Source organism: Vigna unguiculata, chromosome 3 (assembly GCF_037176805.1).
Source record: "Vigna unguiculata cultivar grain cowpea cultivar isolate G323 ecotype 2 chromosome 3, ASM3717680v1, whole genome shotgun sequence".
NCBI classification, from domain to species: Eukaryota; Viridiplantae; Streptophyta; class Magnoliopsida; order Fabales; family Fabaceae; genus Vigna; species Vigna unguiculata.
The window spans coordinates 15,160,262-15,183,081 of NC_140794.1; the positions used below are offsets into that span (position 1 = coordinate 15,160,262).

Consider the following 22,820-nt stretch of genomic DNA (forward strand, 5'->3'; position numbering starts at 1 on the left):
GATAAAAAATATAAAACGGGTAGAACTAAAATTAATTTATCTTACTTTTTATGTTTATTATTTTATTTTTTATTTGATATTATCCACATAAAATAAAATTTAAAATATTTATGTCAGATAATGAATTTGATAGTCTTGTTAGTATAATTTTTTGCATAATGATTAACGATGTATGAATTATGATTGAAAGTGAGTGTATAAAGTATTCTTACATACTATTATTATTATTAAGAAAATTTTGATCTCATTGAAATAAAAAAATAAAATTTCAGTTTAAAGAAAACATACACAAATAAAAAATGAGCTGAGCTGAAAATAAATACGACCACTTGTTAGTTTCATTGTGTAGTTGCCACACAGTACACAGTACAGAGTTGTTCAGTGTTCAGTGCATCGCATTCTCCGCCATCATGCAAGCGCTAAACTCGCCCACCCTCCGCGCGTCTCCCTTGGACCCGCTTCGCGCTCCCAACAATGCCGCCAACAGAAGAGCCGCCGCCGCCAAGCGCGTATTCTTCGTCTCCGCCACGGCGGCGCCCAAGGTTTCTGCCCCGCAGCGCCAGAAGGACCCCAAGAAGCGCGTGGTGATCACCGGAATGGGCCTCGCGTCGGTGTTCGGCAACGACGTCGAGGGCTATTACGAGAAGCTCCTTGCCGGAGAGAGCGGCATCACCGCCATCGATCGCTTCGACGCGTCCAAGTTTCCCACCCGCTTCGGCGGCCAGATCCGCGGCTTCTCTGCCCAGGGCTACATCGACGGCAAGAACGACCGCCGCCTCGACGACTGTCTCCGCTACTGCATTGTCGCCGGCAAGAAGGCCCTCGAAAGCGCCGACCTCGCCAAGGATAACCTCACCAAGGTTTCTCCTTCTCTCAGATCTATTCTCTTTTTCGCATTTCTCGGTTTTTTCTTTCCTCTCGTGTTCCGAAGACAATTTTGTTCGACAAAATCCTGTTCAGGATACTAAATGTAAACACTTGTCCAAATCGTAATTTGCCACGTTATGGGAAACTACTTCACTGGAATCTTATTGGAGCCTTGTTTAACTTGAATATCTGATTTTCTGGTTCTTCATTCTTATGGAACCCCTATTTAACTTGAATTTCTGATTTCTGATTCTGTGTAGCTTGATAAGGAGCGTGCCGGTGTTCTCGTGGGATCCGGAATGGGAGGCCTAACGGTGTTTTCCGACGGTGTTCAGTCTCTGATTGAGAAAGGGCACCGGAAGATAACGCCGTTTTTCATTCCGTATGCCATTACTAACATGGGTTCGGCTTTGCTTGGGATTGACCTCGGGTTCATGGGTCCTAACTATTCTATTTCCACTGCTTGTGCTACCTCCAATTATTGCTTTTATGCTGCGGCGAACCATATACGGAGAGGGGAGGCTGATTTGATGATAGCGGGTGGAACAGAGGCTGCCATCATTCCCATTGGGTTAGGGGGTTTCGTCGCTTGCAGAGCGCTTTCCCAGAGGAATGATGACCCCAAAACTGCTTCAAGGCCGTGGGATCAGGGGCGTGATGGCTTTGTTATGGGTGAAGGTGCTGGAGTTTTGGTAAGCTTACGTTCACCTTTTGTGTTTCTTAGGTCCCTTTTCAATGAACTTTTCCATTAACCCTTGTAAAGAAGAAAAAGAAAGGGGAAATGAATTCAGCGTTTGTCCTTATAATAACTCATTTCATTTTAATTTCTTATTTTCTCATCTTGTAATCATTTTAAGTACTTACGGAGAAGTTTTTCTAAGGATTTTGTAAGTATAACTGTAGGATCTTTATGAATTTATTAGAGTGGTAAACTGCTGAGAAAGTAACACTACCTTTTTCAGTGTTCTCATTCCCTATTCTACCATGTAATCTCCTTTCCCTGTGAATGTTGGAGGAAATTTCTATCTTGTATGGGTTTTTGTTCTATGCAAGCTAATTCTTAAATCTTATAAGGTGTTCTATAAATTGATAGGTGATGGAGAGCTTGGAACATGCCATGAAGCGAGGCGCTCCTATAATTGCTGAATACTTGGGAGGCGCTGTTAACTGTGATGCTTATCATATGACAGATCCAAGGTCTGATGGACTTGGTGTGTCTTCATGCATTCAGAGCAGCCTTGAAGATGCTGGTGTGTCACCTGAGGAGGTAATATTTTTCTCCTTGTACTACTCTTCCTTTTAGAGCTAATTTTTTTTTCCTTCAAAAGGATAGGTGGTTTCTCTTCACTTTTTATTATGGTATTTCTCTTCAAGAATTCTCCCTAGTTGACTCTACCTTTCTGTTATCTTGCTTGCATATTCTGTGTTATCAATATCTTTGTATTATGGTAGGGGATGGCATAGCATATATATATAGAAATGATAAACATTTCTTATGCTGCTATGCAATATTATTTGTAGTAGGCCTCCCAGGATTTTCTTTTCTAGCATTGAGGTTTGGCTAAATTATGGCAGAGACGTTAAACAGTTACTAATACCCAATTAAATAAAACAGGATGCTCATTATGCTTATAAAATACTTATCTTCCTATTCAACCATTAACGGGATTTACATGGTAAACAGTGTCTAGAAATCACCCGAAAAACAGGTTTACTGCGGGAAGAAAAGGAGGTATGAGAATGAGCACCTGTAGTGAGTAATACCTGGAGTGAGAGTGGCATAATTGACTTCACATGGCAAAAGGATATAGGAGCGTGGGAGAAATCTGTTAGGAGATAGTGGGATGATAAAAGGAGAGGAGAGAGAAAATGCAAGAAAGATTCAAGTAGTGAGAGAATTGGGGGGAGAGACCAAGGCCTCCCATGAGTCTCGGGCTGAATGTTTTCCATTTTATAGTTTCTGCTCAGTTTTTTCTCCTGCATTTGGGGTATTGTAGCTGATGTTGCACAGAGGCCCATAGCATACAGTATCTTTTTGGGTGTATTTTGTGTAGTCTGGCCCAGTTTCTATCAACTTCTATTTGAGCTTCCTATTCTGGGAGTTGTGAAGAGTAATGTGCATATGGGCTGTCAAAGCTCTGCATATGAAGAAGTCAATAATTAAATGTTGTGTTGTGACTCCTTTAAGAAGGATATTGTGGGTTAGGATCTCGGGATAAGGGTTGGATGATGAAAGAAGCAAAGGGCGAGCAGTGGGAACCATTTTCAGCCATCAATGACCTTAATGATGGTTTCAGATAATGAATATCCAGCACTCAATTAAATAAAGAAAACCAAAATAACAAAGTATTTAAGTATGCTAGTACAAGTGAAAATTGTTCACAAACAACCACGTTAAAGTATTTAAGTATGTTCATTCTTGGTGGTTTGTCATTAGCTGACGTATAAAAAAAATTTACTTATTCAGTGCATAGACTTCTTTTTTTCCAGATAATGAATATCCAGCACTCAAATAGAGAAAACCAAAAATAACATAGTATTTAAGTATGCTAGTACAAGTGAAAATTGTTCATAAACAACCACATTAAAATATCAGGTAAAACTAGTTTGAAATTAGGAAAGAAACCAGTCGTAAACAATTTCAGCTTAGACACACGGGATAATCAAGTGGATACTCAAACATTCAGAGTTAATCAAACTTTGGACAGTTCCACCAAGCTAGTGAGGGGAGGCACAACACAAGTCAGCACTATAGGGGATGAGAGAACGTACAACACCACAATTTCCATATGTCCTAATTTTAAACTTTCAATTAGGTTCAGTTCAATTACAATAAGGGAGGCACCAATGCACAATAAGGAACAATGGTTCCTGGTTCCAAATTGTTGGGGTATGGTCGTTCCTGGGGGTTGTGATCGTCATAGGCCTGTTGTTGCAGATTGTGTGGTTGGTCATGTTTTACAGAGGTAACCTATTAGGTTGTTGGACCTTGTACCTGCACCAATGATGCAAATGCAGAAGGAACACAGCAGGGTTATCTCTCAATGCCCTTGTACCTAACCCTAAACACACCAATGTGACACTTGCTATATAACACAGTAGAGAAACCCACCTTTAAACACACACACACACACAAACATATATATATATATATATATATATATATATATATATATATATTAAGTGGAGAATTTGAGACTTTTTGCTGAAGTTGAGTTTATCCAAGTCTAACAAGTAATGTACAAATTTAATAAAAGACGACTTTACATGTTATTCAACTTATTTTTCTAAGAGTTCAAATGGGCTAACTTGCCAATTTACAAACTCCTCTTTTTGGTGTTGCTATTTGTCTTCCATTTTGCAATTTCCATTCATCTTTTTTTTTTTCTTGTAATCGTGGGTACGGTTCTGATATTACAGAATTACACTGATTGTAGTAGCAAAATGATAAAATGATTAATATACAGCATGTTTAATTATGGTTCACCATAGCACTTAGTTATTTTCTGAGATTTGGTTCAGTGTCTCTTAGAGTGATATCAAGTTCGAATGTGTGAGAAACACAACTATTAGAACATAAATCAAAGTATGTATCTGAAAGTAAGGCCCTGAGCAGTTGCAACTTACGCAAATACTCCTTTGATACATAGTTACTCCCTCAATTTTCCAAGAGAGAGGGGCTTAAGCTACTAATAGAGCTAAAAGGAATTTTGTAATGCCATCGTTTTTCTGTCAGTTCTAGAAGTTAGTCTTAATGTTTTTGTTATTTATATGTTGTTTCTGATTCAGTCATACCATAAATTTGCAAAGTGAAAGTGTGACAATTGCTTATTTTCAGGTCAACTACATAAACGCACATGCAACTTCCACTCTTGCTGGCGACTTGGCAGAGATTAATGCTATTAAGAAGGTTTTCAAGGACACTTCTGGCATCAAAATTAATGCCACCAAGGTACTATCACGCTAGTGGCTTTATTATGCTGGTGACAGCTTTCTGTTTTCTTCTATATTACAGAATGTTATATTGGATTGTTTCATTCTCCGGGAACTGACATTTGCGTTCTTCATTTTGTATCAGTCTATGATAGGACACTGCCTTGGTGCAGCTGGGGGGTTGGAAGCCATTGCCACTGTTAAAGCCATAACAACAGGATGGCTGCATCCAACAATCAATCAATTTGTACGTTTACTTAATTCTTTTTAGGGTTAAGGTTAATTTGACTGACTTCTAGAACTTTTGTTATTGTAAGTTGTTATTTGTCAGTGTTTTTCTCTCCTTTCTTTAGCCATGTGGGATCTATATTGGTGTGGCAAAGTTGTTTCTGAAAATAATTGAAAATTGTACCTAGGAATTTGTACATGTCATCAACTTATTATAAATATGTGTGAATTATTTCACATATTAAACTGGTAGTTTAGGGATGGTTAGATCGAGTTCCATGGATTGTCTGAACCAGATTGCAGTTAAGATTATGTTAGTATTAATTATCATCAATCATCCTAGTTTTAAAAAGTGGGGAAGTATTGTGTTTTCAGTCGTTATGATTACCCGCACAAGCAAGCAGTTAGGAAAATATTATGATGTCCTTGTATTATCCCATTCTGCTTTTGAGAACCAAACAGTATCATTCGTTTTTATTTTCTTGCTGCATTGTTTCAATTCTAGAGTTACAATGTGTCCTTGGTCTTGAGTGCAGAACCCAGAACCCGCAGTCGATTTTGATACAGTGGCAAATGTGAAGCAGCAGCATGAAGTGAATGTTGGTAAGATTCTAAATAATTCAATAGCCAAATCCTCCACAGTCCATCATAATTGGAACAGCAATGATTGATTCTCTTTGTATTTCAGCTATTTCAAATTCATTTGGATTTGGTGGACACAACTCTGTGGTGGCATTCTCTGCTTTCAGGCCCTGATTACGCAGGTTGGGTTATCTGCGCTTTATGTGGAACACGGGTTTAAGTTATTTGAAATTTTGTTCTCTCTAGATCAGTGAGGCTGTTTGTTCTATTTGAGCCAATCATATATGAAAGCCGTAGGCCTGTAGTTCAGTTTGTGGTAATTGTGACTTGACAGTTAGCTATAAGTCTGTTTTAATGAGTAGACGTTTTTGAATGTAGCTGGAAGTCCTTAGTTTGGAGGTATACAGAAGGATAAAATGCCAAATGAGCAATTCTTCATCATTCTTCCATATTGTTTCAGTAAAGATATTTATCATCATTTTTTCCAATCATTCATCAGTTTCAAGATAAATACTATGCTTTTTATGCATTGTTAAGGTAACAATTGAAGATTATGCTAATAAATATTGTTTTTAAATCAATTATCACAAAAATAAAGTCTTGCCGTTCATAGACAATGCATAATTATTAGACTTGATATTTTCTACGTGAACTTCCAAATTAGATATCGAATATTTATATTTTAATGTTGGTTGATAGAGGTAATGCTATTAAATTGATTCAATCCCGTCAAAAGAAATCAGAACAGAAAGTTAACAGCTAAATATATTGAAAATTGAAACAATTGAAAATAAAAAAGTAAGTTAAATTTTCTATAGAGCCGGGTTTTATTAATTTATGATAATTATTTATACTTTTGTAATATAACTTGATTTATTCCTGATAGTATATTTAATTGAAGTGTTTTGTAATAATTTAAGCTAAAACACATAAATATAAATAATCAAATTCTTTATATTTATTTTTAATAGTATGTATTCTAAAAGTTGTAACACATGTATTTTAAGAGTAGCTGGTTGGATGATTGATTATGAATTTTAAATGATTGAATTTAGTAAGGGACATAATAGACTCCATCAATTTTAGGTGCTTAGAAGTTACAACGAACACTAAGAAGTAAACTAAAAAATGTTGAAATAGCAGGGATATGTTTCAAAAATTTAAATGCAAAATTCTTAAAAAAAACTTGTCAAAATTATACTAAGAAATAAAAAAGAAATATATTTATTAATACAACATGGAATTTAAACATTTTCATGGGACATTTTTTAATGAATAAACATCTTTCGATTCCAATTTCAGAATGCAATATGATTCAGCAAGGAACATTATATCAACTTAAACATCGAAACAACAATAAATATGCAAATAAGTTAAAAAATGAGTTTTAGTATAATAGAGAGTAAAACATTATTAAGTTAAAAGTTAAAAAAAAAAAACAATTGAAAAATAAGAAAGTTTGTCTATGAACTTGAGAAAGGAAGTTTCGGGACAGGTTTGTGAAGAAGTCATCGAGTTGAAGATGAACTAGAGGAGTTTCTCTTAAACTCTATTGCACACGAGAATGGACCAAAACAACAAAGATGATTAACAAAAACTGTGATCATGATGATAACAATGGTTGCAATTAAAGTGAGTTGGTGTAAGAATAAAAGAAAAAATGATTATTTTATTTTGTTGCTTTTTAATCTAATTCTCTCTTAAGATAAATACAATATTTTATTTTATTGCTTTTTAATCTAATTCATTCTCATGAACACTTTTGTATACAAGTTAAGAGTGAATATTTGTTAAAAAAGGGAAGTTGTAAAAGAATAAATGTGTTGGTACGAGCTTTAGAAAACAATAAAAGAATATCTAAATTAGGAGTCTCTTTACTACAACTTGAATATATTTGAAGGACTCAATGTAATTTCATGTTGAGAAAAGTCCATATCAAAATTTGGTATTTATTTCCTTTTATGTTTTCTTCAGTGCATTTTGTCTATTCATATGAATCATTTATCCATTAACAACTTCTCTAAACAAACCTCAATGTTTGAAAAAAAAAAATAATAAATAAGATTATAGTTTTGGAGAAAAACAGTACTTAAAGAGTGAAAAAAATAGTCCAGAGTAGAAAGAAAATACATAAAAAGAATAGGAAATTAAGAAAAAAAAAACGAGATTTTATTTTTTCACCAGAGAACAGGATAAATTATCTAACACTTTCGATGAATTTTGTTTGCACCGAATGAGAATGATACCAGATACCACAATGTACTAAAATAGGACATTTTATTGCTAAGTTGGAATTCGATCTCAGAGCCAAATTATGCTTATGTTTCAAAGTTGTACTCAAAATTTAGTGGAAATTCAAATTTTCCGGAATCAAATTTTGGGATATTTTATTTTGAAAACAGAAAATTAATTTTATTAAAATCATTTACATAATAAATTTTGAATAAATTTATTTTTGATTATTTAAAAAATATTTATATTTTTTAAAAAAACTGAAAAATATAAGAATTTTTTTTTTAAATTAAGAATTAAAATTTAATATTTTTAAATTTAATTAAATTTTCTAGTCTCTTAATTTGCAAATTTTCAAGATCTATTAAAACAATTATTTTGAAAATTTGAGGGGTGCGAAGAGATTGATGAAATGTAGGAAGTAAAAGTCTGCCTTTCACTTATGGTAGGATGTGTAGATAGCAATTGGGCCTTGGAAGTAAGAAAAGCCCAAGAGCATCTCAAAGTTGTTGTTCCCGCCACAAAGCTAGCACGAAGCTCCATGTTCCCGCCAAAAACAGAGTCCTAGCGCCAAAAGAAAAAGAAGCACCACCATAGTTTTCTTTCACTCTTCTGACTCCACCATTCTCTGACTCTCTCTCGCTACTACCACAGCCTTCTCAAATGGACTTGAGCGAAGAAGTTAGGGCGGCGCATAAGCGAGAATTCGCCGATTTCTTAGATCAAGATGTATGTCCTATGCATTTCCTCTTCTTATTTGTGTCTGTTACTCTGTCTTCGTTCTAACGATCTCTGTCAAATCATCAGGTGGGAAAGGGCATTTACATGGACGAAATCAAAGCCCTAATCAACCACAAGCGCCACCGTCTCATCATCAACATCTCGGATCTCCACAACTTCCGCGACTTGGGGAACAGGTTAACACTTCTCGCTACTAATTTTTAAATTTTACTTTTGTACTTACATTTCTTTGGAATTTGATTCTGTCTGTGAAGTTATTGCTTGCAGTTGGTGTTTCTATTTTGTTTTTTGTTAATAGAAATTGAAATTTTTGCAGGATAATCAGGAGTCCAAGTGAGTACATTCAACCGTTCTGCGATGCGGTGACGGACGCTACTCGTGCTATTGATCCTAAGTATTTGAAGGAAGGAGAACAAGTGCTTGTGGGATTTGAAGGTCCCTTTGTTTCCCGCCGAGTCACGCCAAGGGAGCTTCTTTCTGAATTCATAGGTTCTATGGTCTGTGTTGAGGGCATTGTCACCAAATGTAAAACTACCTTTGCTTCTTTTTATACTTTTTGTCCCTTTTTAATTTTTGTCATAACTTAATGATTTAGTGCAGCTGGTTTCTCAAGAAATTAGGGCGTTAAACGACTAAACTTCGATTCTTAAGTTGAATCCGAAACCCTTTAAATAAAAATCAAACTCATGTTCTCTGGCTTTTTTAGTCCAATTGGTCCTCCCTTATAAGTTTTACTGGGTTTAATTAGTGGCTTTGGGAATGTATTCTATTTTTGTTATTTTGAGGATTCAAAGGATTATCTTTTTTCGTGGTCATTGGTTAGTATGGCCTGGGTGTATTTTTTCCCCTTATAACTCGTTTTAGTTTGATAAGTCTTCCACTTCATATTTTTATCTTACCTACAAAGCTGTTATTTTATTTGCAAGTTAATATCGTCTGTTATCAAGTTGCTTAGTATGTCTTGAGTGGCATGTTATTATTCATTATGTTATGTGATAATGATGGAAATGTGAATATCCTTCGCGGGTAAAAGTGTGTAGTTTATATCTCTCACAAGCAGCCGTTTAGTTTTATCTTTAGGTTGTTCATTTTCCGCATTGATTCCTTTCTTTCTGTTTGATACGGAATACATTTATGAACAAATTTGTGAACAAATGCTCTGGTTTAAGCATGCAGACATCTCACCCTTTATTTTAATTTATAGGTTCTCTTGTAAGGCCGAAGGTTGTTAAAAGTGTTCATTTCTGCCCCACCACGGGAAACTTCACTTCTCGCGAATATCGTGATATTACCTCTAATTTGGGTTTGCCCACAGGATCTGTTTACCCTACAAGGGTAATGTCAAGCTCGTTGATCTCCAATATTTTTTGTCTTCTCGTGATTATGAAATTTATCGACTAAAATCTTTGTAGGATGAAAATGGGAACTTACTTGTGACTGAGTATGGATTGTGCAAATACAAAGATCATCAAACTTTGTCCATTCAAGAAGTTCCTGAGAATTCTGCTCCTGGTCAACTTCCAAGAACAGTGGATGTCATTGTAGAAGATGACCTTGTTGATTCTTGCAAGCCTGGAGATCGAGTGGCAATTGTGGGAATATATAAGGCTCTTGCAGGGAAAAGTAAAGGCAGTGTGAATGGAGTATTCAGGTAGCTCCAGTATATATACTGACAGTTCGTTTTCACTCCTGTGCTTTCATAAACAGAAAACTGATTGATTGACTCCTGTGCTTTCATAAACAGAAAACTGATTGATTGATGTTCGTGCAGGACTGTGCTCATAGCCAACAATGTTTCTCTTCTCAACAAAGAGGCTAATGCACCAATATACAGTCCCGAAGATCTCAAAAACATTAAAAAGATAGCTGAAAGAGATGATGCATTTGACATGCTAAGTAATTCGCTTGCACCTTCTATATATGGGCATTCTTGGATAAAAAAAGCAGTGATTTTGTTGATGCTTAGTGGAGTGGAGAAGAACTTAAAGAATGGCACTCACTTGCGAGGGTTCGTGTTTTTTGCTTGATCTCCCTTCTCTTTTAACTTAATATAAAATCGTAATGCTGGTCTGTCTTGGTTCTTTAGTGACATTAACATGATGATGGTTGGTGACCCCTCTGTTGCCAAGTCTCAACTCTTAAGAGCAATTATGAACATTGCTCCCTTGGCCATATCAACTACAGGCAGGGGTTCTTCTGGAGTTGGTTTGACAGCGGCTGTTACTTCAGATCAAGAAACAGGTAAAAAGATCATTGTCATGGGCTCTATGCATAGTTCTATTATTATATATTTTGTCATCTAAGGAAACGATTCTTACTTCTTTCTCAGGGGAAAGAAGGCTAGAAGCTGGGGCAATGGTTCTTGCCGACAGGGGTGTTGTCTGCATTGATGAATTTGACAAGATGAATGATGAAGATCGTGTTGCTATACATGAAGTTATGGAGCAGCAGACTGTGACTATTGCTAAAGCTGGTATCCATGCATCACTGAATGCTCGATGCAGTGTGGTTGCAGCTGCAAATCCCATATATGGAACTGTAAGTAGCGTTATGCGGTAATAGGCTGTGCAGTTTAAACTTTCCAATTTCCTGATATTGTACTGAACCTTCAATTTCTTTTCTAACTTATGACTTTTTATTGTGCAATTGTACAGTATGATCGTTCATTGACTCCAACTAAAAATATTGGACTTCCAGACTCCTTGCTTTCTCGATTTGATCTACTGTTCATTGTGTTAGATCAAATGGATCCTGACATTGATCGTCGAATTTCTGAGCATGTACTTCGTATGCATAGATTTCGTTCTGCCGTTGATGGAGGTAAATAAGCAGTTTTACAATGCTTTGAGACGTTCTTATACTAGTTAGTTGTTTTATTCAAAGTAGCTTAACAATGTAGGCGAGGCAACACTTAATGGGAGCTCAGGATACGGAAGAGAAGATGAGGCTGATACGGATTCGTCTATCTTTGTCAAATATAACAGAATGTTACATGGGAAGAAAACTGAAAGAGGTCGCAAACGTGATACGCTTACAATTAAGTTTCTTAAGAAATATATCCACTACGCTAAGCATAGGATTCAACCTGAACTGACTGATGAGGTTTGTAATTTATCCTGAACTGACTAATAAGAACGTGCCTTTCTTATTAATAATATCATTTTCATCTTTCTTGATGTATTCTCTTTTGAAGTTTCTAATTTATCCATTTTAATGTAAGTTCGGTCTGCTATATTTATGTTACAATTGCCATACTTGAATGGTTCCGATTATTTTATGGTTGCTATGCTTCTGTTCCCGTCCATTATTGTATAGACATATGACTAGCTTTAATTTAACATCAATTGACATCGTCCACAGGCGTCTGAGAACATTGCCACAGCCTATGCTGAGCTCAGAAATGCAAGCTCAAATGCAAAGGTTAGCATTGAGAGTTGAAATTGGTGCTCTGCATTCGAGCCATTACACAACATTGTTTCTTTTATTGATATAATACTGACTTTATGCAGACAGGAGGAACACTTCCCATAACTGCCAGAACTTTAGAAACCATCATACGTCTCTCAACAGCTCATGCCAAACTGAAATTGAGCAGAAAGGTACTAGACTGACATCTACTTTTTCAATGTTCTCTTCTCCGTTATTTATAAATGTCTATTTTGGTAACAAGTCCAGGGGAAATGTTAACTAACCTTTCTATTTTTCTTTCTAATCATGCTTGGAAAAGTATTCCAAGCTAAATTATTGTTCTCAACAAATTCTTTTGCTTTTGGATTAACTTTTCCAAGCTATTTCAAGCTAAATTACTTTCAACTAAAAATAATGTTGGTATCTCCAATCAATGTCTAGTATGCTTTTTAGAAAAACAAAATTCCTTCTTTCAAATGCAATTCCATCAAAATTAATTCTTCTAAAAGTGCATTTCCCGTAACGAAATATTATTCCAATTAGTCAAACACTCACTTGGCATTCTTCTTAGCTGCACTTTTCTCTTTCTCCTATTGCTATTTTACCTATATATTCTTCCCGATGATACTTCAACAGCCTATATTTTCACTTTTTTGTTCACTACACTTTGTGATTGAACCAGCACTTCTCATTTCAGGTTTCGAAGTCTGATGTTGAAGCTGCTTTAAAGGTTTTAAATTTTGCAATATATCACAAAGAACTTACAGAAATGGAAGAGCGAGAGCAAGAGAGGGAGAAAGAGCTAGGCAGGAAGCGCAAGGCTGATCACAATGAAAATGATGGTCCTAATCGAGGTTCTAAAGATACAAGAGGGTGAGCAAGAATTTAAACAAGTTGGAAAAGCTGTATTATTTGCAAGGATCTTTTCATTCTGATTACTACTATAATTAGATTACATGATAATTCATTTATTGCCATATTCTAGCGTTTTTCTTTGTAACTGTCGTAATTTAGCATCCTTGCACTTGCACATTTGTAAGCATTAAGACATCTATGTTGCCATGTAAATGTTGAGGAGGTCGATGTCTAGATGTATTAAAACATATTTGTCCATTATGAACTAATAACACTAGTAATTTCTTTTTGGCTAGATCAACATTAGGAACAGATGCCATGGAAGTAGATGAGACCCCAGCAGCTGAAGCTAATGTTGGACTCACCCCTGCAAGGTCAGTCAACTGCCGATTCCTGCCTTTTAATTGTTTTCTTATATTTCTTTCTGTGCTCCTACTGTTTCTGATGTAAAATATCTTATATTGACATGCAGAATTGAAGCATTTAATTCTCTATTTGGTCAGCATATGCGCGCCAACCGCCTGGATCTCATAGCTATTGCAGACTTAGAGAATGTTATCAACAGAGGGGCAGATTCACCTTACACCGCTGCAGATATACTACTCCTATTAGAGGTATGATCTTCTGATGAATTTCTGCTGCCACCATCCCAACTCGAACTTCGTTACTATTGTTTTTTTCTGAAATTTCAGAGGTTGCAAGATGACAATAGAGTGATGATAGTTGATGGAATGGTGCATATGATATCATAAAATCTAAGATTGTGGCACAATCTCAACGAAGATTCAAAGAGGTATGCGATTCTACAAACATATACATTATCATTAATTGTCATTAGTAAAGATGAGCGCATTACACAATTTGCAATTGTAAAATAGATTTTTCATCAACTATGGATGAATTTCAGGGCGCAGAATTTGCCGCTCAGGTAGGATGGACTTCACAACGGTGCGAGGCTTGAGAAGGATTTGGAAATTCCAGAGTTAATACCTTATTATATGGGAGTTCTTCACTAACACTTCGACAAGGAAATAGCTTATGCGATTGCAACTGCGTATTATTCTTCACAGAACATTTAAATTAAGATGAACTTTTTCACCCCTATTGAAAATTTTCCTTGTTTTGTTCATATAATTTTGATACTGGCCTTATCTTTATGAATTAGTTACTCTGCTAACTGCAAAGTATTCGTGTAAAACAAGGCTTTAGAAATGACTGGTCTCCATAATTTCATGTTCCTTCACTGTGATACTTATTATTATTGCCAACCATAAAAATTTACGGAGAAACCAAAAGAAAAGCTTGGAGCTTGTGACGCGAGTTGAATTCAATTTTCAAACCTTTGTGGTCCGGATCAACATATTATTTTATGCAGCACCTAATTAAACAAGTAGACCTCCGGTGCGATCTAAGTCAAACCAGTAGAACAGCATTATGTACAAGAGGTCATGTGGAAGTAAAAATCATTTTAACACACTTAATAATATAATATTAATGTACAAATGAATCACGTAATTTGTAAACAAAAATTTGTATTGTTACGAAGTAAGAATGTTCGCCCATTTAACATTATGATTGTCTACAATCATAGCCGCAGAATTAGTAATTCTCTGCTAGGATTGGAAGAGATGCCGTTCATCAGCACTTTTCAAGAGGTCCACGATTCATAACAAGTCAGGGGTGCATGAATCTTTATTTCATAACTAATTTTCAGCAAATTTTGATGGTGTTTTTCTATTTAAGCATTGGCGGCAAGCAGCCCAATGAGTGATACAGTAGCGTGGATTCAGTTTACAGTTTTTTTTTCTTTTGACATTTTAGCTTTTAGGGTTCTAACCAAAAAGCAGAATTGAAGAAATATAAACGGCATGGACACATCGTTATCCTTATAAGACTATTAACATGGCTCCTTAATCATTTCCTTTAAAAAATGGCAATTTCATTGCAACAATTGCAACATTTTCGTGGCGTCAGGGTTGGCTTTTAATAAGCTGATTGATTGAATCATTGTGGAGTGCTGGTTAGGAACCATCGAAATGCTAATCTTAAAGAAAGTAATAAATTTAGGTGCCATATTTATTAGAAATGGCAGAGAAATCTTTCCTAGTATTACCATCACACCTCATTCCCCTCAATCCTGCTGCTAAACAAGGATCATCTTAATTCCTCTGAGAAGTGAGGGTGCTGAAGAGACTAACTTGCATAGAGGCAGCAATATCTGTGACATTAGTTGTCCTAAGACCAATAGTTTACTTATCAAATTCCCATATAACCCCTCCATCTTCTGCAATACCAAAACAAAAGACCATTACAACAATGTCTAATTCAAAAGTTTAACAAATACGAGCAACGCAATGAATGTTCAAACTAATACTTTGTCATTGACAATGATTGTTATCCGCTCACAGTACATGACATAGTCAGAAACTCGAAGCAAGCTTGCTAAAGATCCATTGCACATCACAAAATACATAACATGTACATTGATAACTTGACAATCGAAAACTTTTTATACAACTTTCTTTAGATAATTTTTTCTACAAATACTTATAGGAGAAAAAAATATAAAGAATTGAACTTTTCCAGCAAGTTTAAATCAACTTATAGACTTTTGTAGACGTACTTCTCAAAAACTTGAGGGATAAGCTCAATTCATTTTATTTTCTGATGTTCTTCATAAAGTGTTTACTACTTCTTCATTTTATCCAAAAAAGAAAGGGTTTCCATTTGGCAATTAAAAGGACTAAAATAAAACATTGGTTGGTGAAAGGAAAGAGAGGGAGGTGAAAATACCTTTAACTTTCTTTTCAATCCAGATCTCACCAAGCATTCCAGCAGCCACACCAGCACCAATGCATGCACTGCAAAATAAAATGGCTTTGGGAAGAGGCCATCGAGGCAGGAAATAGTACTCAGGAATTTGCCTAACTCTGTTGGGTAATCGTTTCTTCAAGGATGGTTGAACACTCGGATTTTTCTGCATTTCACCGCCAACAGCTTTCCAATCCACCCCTTTGAATGGATCTTTTGCATCTTTACTTTCCATAACGCCTCAATTCCAAACCCTTAAATCCACGAATTATGCTGGTGCTGAAGAAAAAAAACTTAGAATTAACAACATAATAAACCCAAGCAGAAACAAAACAAAACCCATTGGTTTCTGAAACAGAATAAAAGATGAAGACCATTAAAAGCTTTTCTCCAAGAATATTGAAAAGTATAAATTTAGCCAAAATGAAAATCGAACATGTCCACTTTTTGAGTCTTGGCAAATAGGCATTTCCTTTCTCAGGATTTAGATGCAGGTAATCAAAATCTTGTAGAATCGTTTGTAAGTGAAGATTTATGCAGAACGCACCTGGGAAAAAATAAATTATGTCCGTTTTGGGTGTTGATGTTGCGTTTGGATGTTACCCTTTGAGTTGTGCAGAACAAGCTTTGCGATCTCACTGTTCTCCCCTTTCCCTTTTATTTTCTGTCCATTCACAAACAGGACTACAAATTGGTGCGCTGGTTAGTATTAGGGTTTTGCTGGGTTTTTTCTCCTCTCTTCTTATTTTTGATCATTGGGTTCAGCGAAGTTCAACACGTTTTTTCAATGTAAAATATACTAAATAAATAAAATATACCGAAGAATAATAATAAAAAAATTCTATGACTGCTTTCAGTTTATAAATTTCATTTATATCATTATTAGTAAAAACAAATGTATAATAACAAAAAATAATAAATATAAATAATTTTTACTATAAAAATAAATTTTGACTATTTATCTTTAAGGTAATATGTTTATTATAAATAGTTAATTTAGTTTAAAATAATGGTTCAGAAAATCAATTAAATGGTAAAATTAATAAGTTTTAATTTAAAAAAGATAATATGTGAGAACCTAAAAAAATATAGTCAAGATTAGAAAAAGCTTTATAAAAATGAGCTCTTAAATATATTTTATTATTAAATAGCAAAATGTATATATATAAACTATTCATTTTTAAGAACTTATATCTTTTTAGAATTTCCTCTTTAGTATCGTTTAAGGTTTTGTAGGGATGTCAAAGTGGGTCTAACCCGATGGATTGGTTATCAACTCGACTTCAAAGCATGGGTTGGGTTAGGTGATTCAACCTATGAACACATTGCAGCTCGGCTCAACATGGTTGACAACCTGACGGGTTGCGGGCGGGTTTGGACAGGCCAACCGCAACCCGTTTCCACTAAGTCATGTACTGTGGTGTGTTTTGTTTTTCTCTAACCTATTTTTATTTAAGTTCATCTCATCTCTCTATCTCTATTCGCGAATGTGAACTGAAGAAGGCACAAACACAACCTTTTCCCTTTCTCTTGTTTATTTGCTTCATCTTTCTCACCCACCCACAGCACTTCATCTTTCTCACTCACTCTTAACGCTTTATCACTCTCACCCATCCACAACAGAAAGATCCACCCACATCACAATACATATAGACGAGAGATTTGCCCTACCATCACCATCACTTGTGAGCGACCACCACCACATGAGCCACCTTCACGCAAGCCACCACCACTCGAGCCACCTTCATAGTTCACATGGCATCTTCACAATAGATATTCAAAACATGAAAACATAACACAATCACACTTAATGTTGAACCCTATGTCCATCAACCACCTCTTGCGCCCAATGCCACTCCTCCATCGCCCAACTCAACCTTCCATGGAGTTGTATGTGAAAGGAGAGTGCCTAACGATGCTTGTAGTGTCGAATACCCCAATCGTTGGAGCTTACTCTGAAGTGAGGAACCAACGGTATCTAGGCAACGTTTGGCGCTAGAAACCTCTAATGGTCACAAACTTGGAAGGCACCCAATGGAAGTGGCGCTTGACAATGTTCAACAATGCCCCACACAATAACAAATAACTGATTTTCTTGCCTTTGTGTTTTAAATGGTTCAATGAACTTTTTGAGTACTCTACCTCTTCTAAAATTGCTTCAACAAGTGTTCTTTGATTTTAACATCTCAAATAGTATCATTAAACCAATTTGATCACTCACATACCACCATTTCATAACTCAATCATACACTTTATTCGCATAATCACATAAATAAAAAAGATTCATTAGTTGCTACCAATTCTACTACAATCATATTATTCTATATCAATCACAGTTTAACCATTTTCACCAAACCATCCAATTTAATCAATTGCATCCAACACACATAAATCTTAACATGTCTAAAATAAAATAATAAGTCTCCCTTACCTCAATTGAAGAGCCCTTTGCTCACAGAGACTCTACACAAGACAAGATCCTTAAATAACTCTAACTACATACAAACAAAGACTAGAGAATCACGTAAAACTACTCAATGACACATGCAAGCTCCTCATAGAGTACTTGCAAGCAAAACAAGTATTGTAAAAAGACAAAAAAAAAAAGACTTACTCTATTAACAATTCTGATCGAATAATCTTGTAACTCTCTTCACCATAAGTCCTATAATGTGTTTTTAAAAATATAACAAATTCTATAAAATAAAACTCGTCCAAAGAATTTTACTTATAACTTTGAATTTTAATAATAAAATATACAAATGTCATTTATAAAATTCTTTTGGTATAATTACTGATTTTGTACCTCAACTTTTTCGTTAAGTTCAATTTGGTACCCAAACTTTTGGTTTGTTCAATTTAGTACCCCAATTTTCTAAAGAGATTCAATTTGGTCATCTCCGTCAAGTTGGAGTTAACATCGTGTCCGTACAGGACACATGTCAAGCCATGTAATTTTTAATTTTTTTTAAATTATTTTTTTTAAAAAAAATATATTTTTTTTTCAAAAAAAATTAAAACTGCCACGTGTCAGTTTATCATTGTGCCACGTGGTAGCTTACAATCATGACACGTGACAGTGGTAATAGTTGTTTTCAATTTAGTACCCCATTGGTTCAATTTAGTACCCCAATTTTTTAAAATGATCAAATTTCGTCCTTTCCAATTTAAGACTAAATTAGTAACTAAGTTTAATTATAACTTATATATACATGTTAAAATAATTGTTTTGAATTTATACATCAAATCACTACACCTAAATATTCAAATTATTTTATTTTTTACAAGTGTAAAAAATTACAAAGGTTAAAATGTAAAAGATAAAGTAATTTAAGTATTTAGGTGAAATGATTTGATGTATATATTAGAAAAAGTTATTGTAACATGTATATATAGGTTGTAATTAAGGTTATTTACTAATTTGGTCTCAAATGGGAGAGGTCGAAATTGGATCATTTTAAAAAATTGGAGTACTAAATTGAACCAAAAATTTAAATTGGGGTACTAAATTGAAAACAATTATTACACTGTCACGTGTCATGATTGTAAGCTGCCACGTGGAACGATTATTGACTGACACGTGACAGTTTTTAAATTTTTTGAAGAAAAGAATTAAAAAAAAAATTAAAAATTCCATGGCTTGACACGTGTCCTGTACGGACACGATGTTAACTCTAACTTAAAAGAGAAGACTAGATTGAATCTTTTTAGAAAATTAGAGTATTAAATTGAACAAACCAAAAATTTGGGTACCGAATTGAACTTAACAAAAAAGTTGGGATACTAAATCAGTAATAATACCAATTCTTTTCTAATCTTAATAACTTTTATAAGACTTCACAATTTTAATATTTTTAAATATGAAATGAACTTTAATTAATATCTCAAATTTGACAATATTCTTTATACTATTTATAAACAGTATTTCAATCTCATAAGGAGCTTCCAATAAGATAAGTTATGAGAAAATTGACACCTAGGCTAGTGAACCATGATAAGATCTCATAGGATAAACTCTACAAAAATTGATTGATTTTTTTTTTCAGTTATGAGTGTTTGATAAGCATGCAAGGGTGTGGGTATTAGCAAATATAAGTAATTATATGTTAGGTTAAATCCTTTTAAAAGGACATTGATTTGAGATTTTTTCTTGTGTCTATTATTATTATTATTATTATTATTATTATTAAAACTTTAGTATTAACATTAACATAGAACATAGAACAAAAGCTAAGGTATCCCACGGTTGGAGCACGTGGCGCGGCTATAGCGTCTCGTTTGGCAGTGTGGAAATTAGAAGAAATCTGTGTTTTTTACAGTGTCACAATCATGTCAATGGCTTCGACTCTCACCATAGTAAGAAATCCCATTTTCCTCACTCACCATTACCAACTCAACAAGCACTTCACAACACCTTCTTCCTTACGCCTCCTCAGTTTCGCAAAGGTAGCAACACATCACATTTCACAACATCTTGTATTCTGTTTTTTTTTTCAGCTTCATGTGCATATCGCAAGCGTAGCGTGTGTTGTTCTATCAGAACATCCTTTTGTTTACTTCCTGTTGGATTGTATGTTAGATGGAAGGAAGTGAGATCAGCGAGGAAGTGGTGGAGGATTCGAGAGCGAAGAGGAAAATTTTTGTTGCTGGAGCCACTGGTAGCACTGGGAAAAGAATCGTTGAGCAGTTATTGGCAAAGGGTTTTTCTGTTAAGGCTGGGGTTAGGGATTTGGACAAGGCCAAGTCCACCCTTTCCTCTGCCAACCCATCTCTTCAAATTGTAAGCTTTTCCTTTATCTTATTGTTACATTAGGCAATCCAGTCCCACTTTTTTCGTGTAGAGAAATGCTAGGAACACTCTATTTTAGACACACTTTCTGATTGGTTGAAATTTATTGAAAATCACAAAATTTGATGGATCTCACAACTTTTTTAACTACCCTCTTTCTTGATTTTGTAGTTTTCAATAAATTTTTTGACCAATTAGAAAGATTTTACTATAGTATGTTAGTAGCATTTTCTTTTAGGTGTATGTGAGTATGTTGGTGTGTATGTGTATGTAATGCAGGTAAAAGCTGATGTCACAGAGGGGTCTGATAAGCTAGCTGAAGCCATTGGTGATGATTCAGAAGCAGTGGTATGTGCCACAGGCTTTCGGCCAGGGTGGGATTTGCTTGCTCCATGGAAGGTTTGTCAATTTTTTGTCAATGTCTTGTAGTATACTAGAATGTTTAAATGTACAATTATAACCTTTTACTTTAGTTAGTACGACCCACTTTTCATATCAGTCCTTAGTTTGGTTAGAAGAAATATAGGTTGCAGTAATTCAGGTTGACTGTTGTGCTCAACGTATTCAGTGATCCAGAATCTACCATAGTAGAAGTTATTTAATTGCTTTTGAAAGTAGGACAGGTTGTGTATGTTTTTGTAGAGTGTGTCATCGTTTACTTAAACTTTAAGGAGTTGATTCCCTTGGCCTTTTGGATATGAAACTGTGGAAGTAATCTAACCTGGATCCTAGTTTCTTCCATGTCTTTATTCTTCACTTTTGTTCATGTTGTACCTCTTGTTTAGTAACTGACATCATTAAGGATATTAGTAGGAATGGATGATGTTGATGGAGAGCTATTAGAATCTTTTTCATCTGCTTAACTTTTCAAACTTGTGTGTTGCCATGTGCTTTCATTTGTGGAATTTATAAGACTTTCACCTGGGAAGGGATAGCATAGTTATATTATTCGTCCTCTAAAGAAGACATTAGAAACTAATTACATTACGAAGATAATCACCAAAAATGCAAAAAAATCATGGCAGGGTGAGTGCATTATTCTGTCTCATGGTATCATTCAGTGCTTCTTACAAGAATTGCTATTTGTGCAGGTTGACAATTTTGGTACTGTAAACCTTGTTGAAGCATGCAGGAAACGTAATGTGAACAGATTCATTCTTATCAGTTCCATTTTAGTTAATGGAGCATCTATGGGACAGCTACTCAATCCAGCTTACATATTTCTTAATGTTTTTGGACTCACCTTAGTAGCAAAACTACAGGCAGAGAATTATATAAGGAAATCTGGCATAAACTACACAATTATAAGACCGGGCGGGTTGAGAAATGATCCTCCAACTGGAAATGTTGTTATGGAGCCAGAGGTTGCTGCTACATTTCTGACTTTCTGTTACATTTCCTCAATAGAATCTTAAGTTCATATTTTCTGGAACGATTGCTGAATTGTTCAAAATCCTTGTGTACCAGGACACCCTTTATGAAGGTTCCATATCCAGAGATCAAGTTGCGGAAGTAGCTGTGGAGGCATTGGCTTATCCTGAGGCATCTTTTAAAGTCGTGGAAATTGTGTCTCGCCCAGATGCTGCTAAGCGTTCATACCATGATCTTTTTGGTTCCATAAGGCAGCGATGATTCCCGAGTTTATGATTTGATTGCAGATTAACGATTTTGTTTCTGTTATTTTACTTTGTGGTGTCCAATGTGTATCTTAACTGTACAAGTACAGGAAACATTACATAGTCGATAAATGTTGCGAAAACACCAATTTCTCTGAGCATTGCATTACATTACATGGATGAATTCCGGAAACAAACATTAACCCACAGAAAATAAAGAATTAAATGATGTAATTGTATATTCTCTCAGCAACTGAACATCACATTACTCTTCTCAGGTGAACCTAGCAACCACAAAAGCAAAGACTACAAAAGCAGCTTGCGCACAAAGATGCACTCCTGCACTTTCCATTGGTGCAGGTGGAATTGCAGCAACATCTTCTACCACATTCTCAGCCACACAACAGTGACCAAAAACCAACATAGCCATAATGCAGAAAGTGAGAACTATAGCAGTTCTGCAGCTCTCCATTTTTTTACCACCCATCACTTGATGAATAACTACTAGTAGAGGACAGTGCTTGTAAATAGTTGTGAATGATGAAGATAGTGGAACAGAACAAGCCATTTTATAGTTAGGATTTGAGACAAGTGAGGAATTTTGAGGTGTAATATGTAGCTGAAACAGTAAACACAATGATCCGAGAGTGTGTGGGGTTAATGATAATGTTCTGTCTCCCTCGCCTTAAAGAATTAGGGTGACAGCACTGTATAACGGTGCTGAGTTAGAAGTATGTAATCAGCTTTTGAAGCGTAAA

General features: G+C 35.2%; 4 protein-coding genes across 4 annotated transcripts; 3 read left to right on the forward strand and 1 right to left on the reverse strand.

Annotated features, from left to right (window-relative positions):
* The first annotated feature begins 331 nt into the window (after nt 1-331).
* Nucleotides 332-6,098, forward strand: KASI (3-ketoacyl-acyl carrier protein synthase I). Its single transcript, XM_028065665.2, has 7 exons — nt 332-860; nt 1,128-1,559; nt 1,961-2,134; nt 4,706-4,819; nt 4,946-5,047; nt 5,565-5,631; nt 5,717-6,098. Exons 1-7 carry the CDS (start codon nt 411-413, stop codon nt 5,782-5,784), a joined length of 1,407 nt encoding a protein of 468 aa, XP_027921466.1. The 5' UTR covers nt 332-410; the 3' UTR covers nt 5,785-6,098.
* Nucleotides 6,099-8,404: 2,306 nt separating this feature from the next.
* On the forward strand, nt 8,405-14,058 carry MCM3 (Minichromosome maintenance (MCM2/3/5) family protein). Its single transcript, XM_028064651.2, has 17 exons — nt 8,405-8,571; nt 8,650-8,759; nt 8,900-9,108; nt 9,788-9,918; nt 9,996-10,234; nt 10,355-10,591; nt 10,670-10,824; nt 10,913-11,121; nt 11,238-11,403; nt 11,483-11,685; nt 11,944-12,003; nt 12,093-12,182; nt 12,689-12,864; nt 13,143-13,220; nt 13,319-13,460; nt 13,539-13,639; nt 13,754-14,058. Exons 1-16 carry the CDS (start codon nt 8,506-8,508, stop codon nt 13,596-13,598), a joined length of 2,331 nt encoding a protein of 776 aa, XP_027920452.1. The 5' UTR covers nt 8,405-8,505; the 3' UTR covers nt 13,599-13,639; nt 13,754-14,058.
* Nucleotides 14,059-14,891: 833 nt separating this feature from the next.
* On the reverse strand, nt 14,892-16,428 carry LOC114178637 (krueppel-like factor). The gene is made up of 3 exons (XM_028064652.2): nt 16,205-16,428; nt 15,640-15,936; nt 14,892-15,130 (listed from the first exon to the last, which is right to left on the reverse strand). The coding sequence occupies exons 2-3, from the start codon at nt 15,890-15,892 to the stop codon at nt 15,096-15,098; spliced, it is 288 nt and encodes a 95-aa protein (XP_027920453.1). The 5' UTR covers nt 15,893-15,936; nt 16,205-16,428; the 3' UTR covers nt 14,892-15,095.
* Nucleotides 16,429-19,876: 3,448 nt separating this feature from the next.
* On the forward strand, nt 19,877-22,223 carry LOC114176223 (NAD(P)-binding Rossmann-fold superfamily protein). Its single transcript, XM_028061181.2, has 5 exons — nt 19,877-20,103; nt 20,237-20,437; nt 20,726-20,845; nt 21,538-21,810; nt 21,914-22,223. The coding sequence occupies exons 1-5, from the start codon at nt 19,987-19,989 to the stop codon at nt 22,076-22,078; spliced, it is 876 nt and encodes a 291-aa protein (XP_027916982.1). The 5' UTR covers nt 19,877-19,986; the 3' UTR covers nt 22,079-22,223.
* The last annotated feature ends 597 nt before the right edge of the window (nt 22,224-22,820 follow it).